This window comes from Rosa chinensis, chromosome 1, assembly GCF_002994745.2.
Source record: "Rosa chinensis cultivar Old Blush chromosome 1, RchiOBHm-V2, whole genome shotgun sequence".
Classification (NCBI taxonomy): domain Eukaryota; kingdom Viridiplantae; phylum Streptophyta; class Magnoliopsida; order Rosales; family Rosaceae; genus Rosa; species Rosa chinensis.
Genome location: NC_037088.1, coordinates 26,567,153 through 26,574,630, shown reverse-complemented (window position 1 = coordinate 26,574,630; position 7,478 = coordinate 26,567,153). Strand labels below are relative to the sequence as shown.

Below are 7,478 nucleotides of genomic sequence, written 5' to 3'. Positions count from 1 at the left end.
TTAAGCAGTTGTAGTTCACGTCTGAGACCACTATCAACTCTGGAGTAGGGATTGCTGTTTCACTAAGTGAAGGTTCAATGCAGAGCACACCTTCATGACGCATAATGGTTTGTCTTTGACCGGCAACTTTGGTTTATATTTGTTTTTAAAATATTAAAATGAGTGGGGGAATGTTGGAACATTTTAATATTTTATTTATTATTGAAATTAAATTTGGGTGAATTTATTTCGTGTTTAAATTCAGAATTTATTTTGAATTTTATTTTGTAACTCATGGTGTTTTATTTTGATTTATTTTGAGTTTTAATTCTTGTAACCTATGGCTTTTGGTTACTACCCTATTAATTGTAGGGAATGTCCTAAGAGCCTATAAATAGCATCATTTGTTGCATGCTAAAATATGTCCTTACTATTCACCCATCAACTTTCTTTCCAAAATCTCCCAAAGTGTCTTGTGTGTTTTTTGGCCAAAGAAATGTGCTCTTTTGGTGGAGCTTTGGATTCCTCCAATTTGTGCAGATTGGTGTGAGCCGTACAACTTGTTGTTGGGCTGTTGTATCCTAGAGGAGACAAGTCAAGAGATTTCTGGTGCACCAGCATTGTACGCAGAGGGCTTGAATCTCCTTAAAGAGAGCGAGATACCAGCTCCTCAGCCTATTGTCAACGAGTTTCTCAAGAGAAATTAAATTATTATTGTAATTTCACCAACAGTATATATGTCCAGAGGAGTTCACGGCTGAAAATAAAGGTCGTAGATGGGAGTAGCTTAGCTGTGGCTGTCATCCTTAACAGCATTCCGAAAGGGACAACCCAGGTTCTCCTTACAGGCAACCTCACAAAGGTTACTTAAAGCAACTCCACCGGTTGCTTCTTGACCGGTCACCAGCTAGGAAAAGCTGAGGTGGTGACCATGGAGGAGAAAAACGCAGCTCCACCGGTAGCTTCTTGACCGGGCAAAATCCTCACTTTCTTGACCGAAGCCAAGAAAAAAGCCAAGGGCTTGACATATTTCTTGACTCTTCTTCCCCAGTTGCCAGCTCGGCCCAGTCCCTGTTATGGGTGATGTCAGCAGGCTGGGTGAAGAGAGACGTGCATGCAGCTAAAAGAGTGAGTTGTTGGGGAGCACGTGGCTCATTGCTACTGGCTTCTTCTTTGAAATCAATGTTGGGCCGTTGGTTTTAATTAAAGTCTTCATCCAATGGCATTCACTTAAGAACAATTCTTAGGTTCACCCCTAGGGTGAATGAGCATATTCACCCCTATTGTCGATTAATATACTTTTATTTAATAAATTTATAATCCAACGGTCTATATCTTAAATTAGCCTTTAAAGATCATCTCTATAAAAAATCAATCGAATCAGAAATCGTTTAATTATCTAATTGAATCAAACAAATGGATGGTTCTAACAACACTTACTACTATTATGATGAACCGTCCATGTATTTCATAGAAATGAATAACTGAAAGGTCTTCAATTTAATTGATTTTTTACAAAGCTAATCTTTGTATTACATTATACAACATGAATGGTTGGATTAGAAAACTATAAAGTTATTATGCTTTAATTGACAATGGGGTGAATATGCTCATTCACCCTAGGGGTAAACCTAAGAATTTTTCTTCACTTAATATGTTTGCATATGTAATTAAAACAAATGGGCTTTTTTTCTTAGGAGAAAACCTAGCTATAAATGGTAAGAAAAGTTAATTTAAAAAAATCTAAAAATTGTAATAAATTCTCTGTTTTATTTTTAATTCAAATATATTTCAAAAAATTCTTTAATTCTAAATCTTTTTAATAAGTTCTTAATTCAAATATATTTCAATTTTACAATATAAAAAAAATCAATGAACAGTAACTGACCAGTCAAGAAACAGAATGGGTGGAAACCCATATCCAGTGACAGTGAACAGTTTCTTCACTGGTCGACTCCTTGACTTTTCGTCCTTGACATTTCTTGACTACGGGTGGAGTTGCCTTTTCTTTGTGCCAGAGGGATATTCTGGTATATGTCAATTACTTATTCATATATGACTTCATATTTCTATTCCTGTATGTTTTCTGACCTGATGAGATCGATATTGGATAAATTTGTTCCAGGTGGTTACGTTACAGCATGCTGAGTATTGGAAGCTCACCAAATCATTAAATGCTACAGGGGGTAAGGGCCGTAAGGTGGTTCATGACAGAAGCTAATCAAGCTATATATGGTCAAAAGGTAAGGAAAGCTTTGCTTTCTAAAGAAAAAACTGTTCTCTACGTAGGAAACAAATTGTTCTCTTCAAATTACATTTTTTGATACTTAATTTGTAGTGGAATTGCAATTAGTATACCATATTAATTTTTAATGCAGATTTGGTTGGTGGGAGATGGATTGAGTAAAAAAGAGTTGCGCAGAGACTGCTTCTACCGAGCAATGAAGATCCCCAAGTCTCTTGAGAATGTTTACTCTTGTGAGGTGGGTAATTGGTAACCTGGTAATGGTAATCAGTAACCAAAAATGAATTTTATATAATGTTTCTTCATCCGTTATTAGTTTGTCATTTAATTAGTAGGTAATTGGTTAACTAAAGCTTATACATTGTGACCAGTGGCGGATCCAAGATTTGAGACTTGTCTAGGCTAATTAGAACAACCACTATTTTTTTTTTTTTGTATAAACCCAGACACTATCACCAAAACTCTAAAAAAATTCTCTAATCTGCAACACAAAATGCACATCTTTAAATAAAAAATAACCACAACATAATCAAGAGAACAGAGATGTATCAAAAATTCAAAACAGGAGAGATCGATAGAGTTTCATACCTTGTTTACGAGAAGGCGAAAGAAAGATTGTTGCTTTGGAGATTCCTTGGTCTGCGTCGCAGACTGAGGCTACTGGACAACAAGGGGTGAGATTTTCCACAAGAAGAGAATTTGGGTGTGGATTGCTTGAGGCATTTCGCTTTCGAAGATAAGTAGTGTAAGGCTGTTGTTGCTTTGGAAATTCCTCGGTCTGCGTCGCAGACTGAGGCTACTGGACAACAAGGGGTGAGATTTTCCACAAGAAGGGAATTTGAGTGTGGATTGTTTTAGGCATTTCGCTTTAGAAGATAAGTAGTGTGAGGCTCTTGTTGCTTTGGAAATTCCTCGGTCTGCGTCGCAGACTGAGGCTACTGGACAACAAGGGGTGAGATTTTCCACAAGAAGGGAATTTGGGTGTGGATTGCTTTAGGCATTTCGCTTTCGAAGATAAGTAGTGTGAGGCTCCATCGAAACGCTCAAATCTGACCTACTGAGTAGTGTGCGGCTGTGAGCTGTTGTGGGAGACTGGGAATACACGCAACTTTTACAGATATTTTTTTTTCTTTGAGCTAGTATGGGCTAATGATGGATATATATACTTAAGGGTTTTTGGCCTAAAATATTGTCTAGGCTTGAGCCCATATAGCCTTCTACTTCCTTCCGCCCCTGATTGTGACAATCAGAACTGGTTGCCGAGGGGGATGAGAGTGCGTTGCGTGTAGCAGGAACAATGCATTTTTTGTCTACAATACGTATAATTGTGTACTTGTCTAGTGTACGTAATAGAGTAACAGCATATTGGCAAACATATTCTTTCAATAATATGGAGATATTTGAGTGTTCTTTCACATGTTAGCAAATAGGTGATATGTTTTAGCATCAAGAATAATCTGTCTAACAGATGCTACAGCCCCTACCCCAACCAACAAGAACGATACTCCTGCTATCAATGTGTTAACCCAAAATATGAGGCTTTGCTTTGAGGGCTTGAAAGCCACATTGTAGAATATCATTGGCAAAATGAAATCTAGAGGAATGCATCCAAATGCCCCAAACAATGCCATGATATCTCCGAAGAAAGGTAACAGCGCAGCAAAAAATGTAGCTACCACGACGGTGATCGACCGGAGAATCAATCGCGGCACAACATTACGGATGGAAAATTGATCCATTTTTGGGTCTGCAAATTTCTTCTCAAACACTTCATTTGTTGGTTGCAAGTAAACCTGTGAATACTCACGTATGCGAATTAGTTAGTCCGGTAAAATAAGTTGCATTTGAAGTTCACCTCACCAAGGTAAAAAAGTTTTGAACTTTCAAAATTTACACGTGAATTAACAAATTAAATAGTTAAAATGCAAAGAAATTAGGCACTAATTAAGCTAGGTTTGGCTTACCACTGTGACAGCCAAGACTTGCACAAGAGTGAAGACATTGGTCATGAGTAAAAACCAGGTAGGGAGTAAAAGCTTCCCATCAACACCCATAAAATTGGAAAGAACTGTTCCCATAGCTTGGTTGCCAAACGCCCAATACCCAGACATTGCGACAGTGAAATAGGTTGTCACTATCACACTATAGCACACACATAGCCCTTTGAACATCTTGCCTTTTATTGGAGGTGCCAAAGTTGCCTGCAAGTACTCATATATTGATATTTATAAATGTTATGATTTTAATTTATAGTCTCGGTGAACAGGCAAAAATGTGATGTTTTAACACTGACAACAAACATAACATATAAAAACTTTGACGAGAGAAATTAAGCTACTTCTATATTAAAGAATGCTCATGTCTTCCTCATTTCATAGATCGAAACTTAAAAGATACAATTTTTGACCCAAAAACAACATACTATCCGCAGTGAATTTGTAGAATTCTACTAGATCAGTAAAACTCAAATCCATAGCCATGTTATATAAGAACGTACTTAACTGCAATACCTGTATCTCCGGAATTATTCCACTTGCGTATGTGGTAGCGATGATTGAGATGCCATTAAAGATACCAAAATACCGAGCTTTTGTACTTCCTTTTATGGAATAGTCCTTTACAGGAGCATTGTTCGTATGCCCTGGGAAACAAAGGTGGTCTATATGAGTACTGTTCTAGACTTCTAGTCGAAAAAATATATGTGCGGTTACCTATATATAAGTTTTATATCAAAGGTTGACATCACACCAATTAAGAGTCATTTAACCTTAACATTTGATATCAAAACTATGAATATGAGTGATGGTAATTTCTTCTTCACCATGTGATCATATATATACATGCCAATAAGTATGCTAGTCAATGATAATTACCAACGTATATGCAGCCAGCAGTGACGCAGGCGCTATATGCAAGACAAAGGATTAGAGAAACGAGGTTAATATGCCTTAAGGAGTGGAAGGATGGCATTTGAGCCAAAAAGAGTGTGACGCCTCCGAACATAATAATAAACTGGTACAGCTTCATTGTTCCATCTGGATTAGAGAGCAAGTAAATAAACTGCCAACAAACATAAGATGATAAGAAGATCTAATATATAAGAGGCTTCATGTACCTATATAAGTCTACTCTTCAAGCTAGTTTTTGACTACTATTGGAGCATAGGCCATAAGAATATGAGTGCATTTGGGGTGTAGGGGATCTAGGGTTGTTAATTATCAATATGCATGATAAGAATAAGTAATATACATATTTTTAGACAACCTTTAACACTTCACTTTCACGTATTCCATTATCAATTACTGAAACTAGAATGCAAGTCCTGACTTTAATGTTGATCGAAAGATATTTCTACGACACATTAACAATAGATGTACATACATGTGCCGTCTACGGCAATAAATTGACTTTATATAGTTGTAAACTAGCTTCATAACCAGCCGAGTTAGTGTATATGCATGACTGCATATAATCAATCTACCACCATACTAGCTAGTATCCTTGATATATGAACAGTCGAATGAACCCTAAAAATGTGTTTTAGTATTATTTGGTGATTGGATATAGAATACTTTCATGATCAATTTGTGATAATAAACAGGTTCTTGCAAAGACCTTAAGGCTCTGCCCTCCAAGTAATGTGCAAGCGATGACTGCACCATAGCATATCCCAAATTGCAAAGGACCCACAAAATATTTGCCCCATGCAGGACCTATAAACAAACACATGCAATCACTAACATATGTAAAAGAGAACAAGAGTGTATGTAGAATAACAAACCAAGAGTAAGAATAACATATATACGAACCTAAAATGTCTTTGGCCATGTCTCGAAAGCGAAGTTGACGATGCCCAAGCTTTTCTTGGTGCTCAAGAACTAAAGAGAGAAGATTGTAGGAGTAGAAGGTGACCAAACCTGCCAAGGCCACACAAATGACTCCCCCAACCCAGCCGAGCAAGGCCATCGCAAACGGAAGACTTAGAAGCACCGGAGCCACTATAGATGTGGTCAAGTGGTACCCAACATGTAACCACGACCCTACGTACGTACCACGCCAAAATTCATTTACGCAAAAATTAAACAGAGGTTAAAAAGTAATTAACCATCTAAGGTTTAGAATACCAAAAGTTGCCACTAGCTAGCTGGTACCTAGATTTTTTTTATTTTTTTATTTTGGTCAAGTGGTGATTAACTGGTAAAATTGATTTTTTTTGTTGTTTTTAAAATCTTTTTCCGGTCAATTATCACTTTAGTGTAGAAAAATTTAATTTATGCGTTTTTTTTTTTATAGAATTTTACGTGTTTATTTTCAACGAAAATATCTGAATAGAATGATCGGATGATCCATAGCATTCTTTACAGATGCTCTTTTAAAATTAAAAGAATAAATGAAATAAGACAATTATTGCAGAGAAAAAATTATGGGAGAGAAAAGTGGGAGTTGTGAGATAATTTCTTTTTAACTTTTTAATAAAAATATATTTTGTAGTTGTCATATTCATCCTTATGATTTAATTCATTAAGTTTTTTAATTTGTCGGGTTAAATCTGTTAAAATTTAACTAACAAAAAATTTTCTATTATTTAACAAAATTTTTTCTCTTAATAATAATATAGATTAACACGATAAATAATAAAGTTCATAGTATACTGACACGGAAGAAGTAACTGCAGTGTTGGGAGCAGATCGAGGACGAACATAGCTAATAACAGTTTCCCTTTGTATTATTATAGGTATGAGATGTATAAACGATGCTAATTCATTGATTAAATGTCTATCTAAAGCTTCATACAGTCGTGAAGAAATAAATGGTATTGTCGGTCATGCATGATGAATTAATTAAACATCATATACATAGCTAGCCAGTGATCGAGTTCCGGCAGGCCACTAACCTTGCGATTTGAGAACGAAGAGAGCTCCGGCGTCAAGCTCTTTCGGAGGGCCGCCGGGCGCCTCGGCACCATTTTGCTTCTGATCACCCTCAGATGCTAATTCCATCATGTATGGAGCAGCAACAGTTCCCATCTCTCTCTCTCTCTCTCTCTCTCTCTCTCTCTCTAGTTGTGTTCTTGGAAGATCAACAATAGAGTGCAGAAAGTGCAACACTGTCGACAGATTTATAAGGACAAGGTAGTAAGAAAGAGATCGATCGATAGCTGCTATCAAGTCAACAACACTATACTTTGGACCGACTAGCTTCTGCTGCTAAATACGTTTAACATGCAAACAAAATTTTTTGAAAAGCTCAGAGA

General features: G+C 36.6%; 1 protein-coding gene across 1 annotated transcript; it reads right to left on the bottom strand.

The window, feature by feature from the left end:
- Window positions 1-3,587: 3,587 nt before the first annotated feature.
- Window positions 3,588-7,433, bottom strand: LOC112191861 (GABA transporter 1). The gene is made up of 7 exons (XM_024331311.2): window positions 7,119-7,433; window positions 6,034-6,264; window positions 5,840-5,937; window positions 5,098-5,284; window positions 4,735-4,865; window positions 4,189-4,425; window positions 3,588-4,017 (listed from the first exon to the last, which is right to left on the bottom strand). Exons 1-7 carry the CDS (start codon window positions 7,249-7,251, stop codon window positions 3,637-3,639), a joined length of 1,398 nt encoding a protein of 465 aa, XP_024187079.1. The 5' UTR covers window positions 7,252-7,433; the 3' UTR covers window positions 3,588-3,636.
- Window positions 7,434-7,478: the final 45 nt, after the last annotated feature.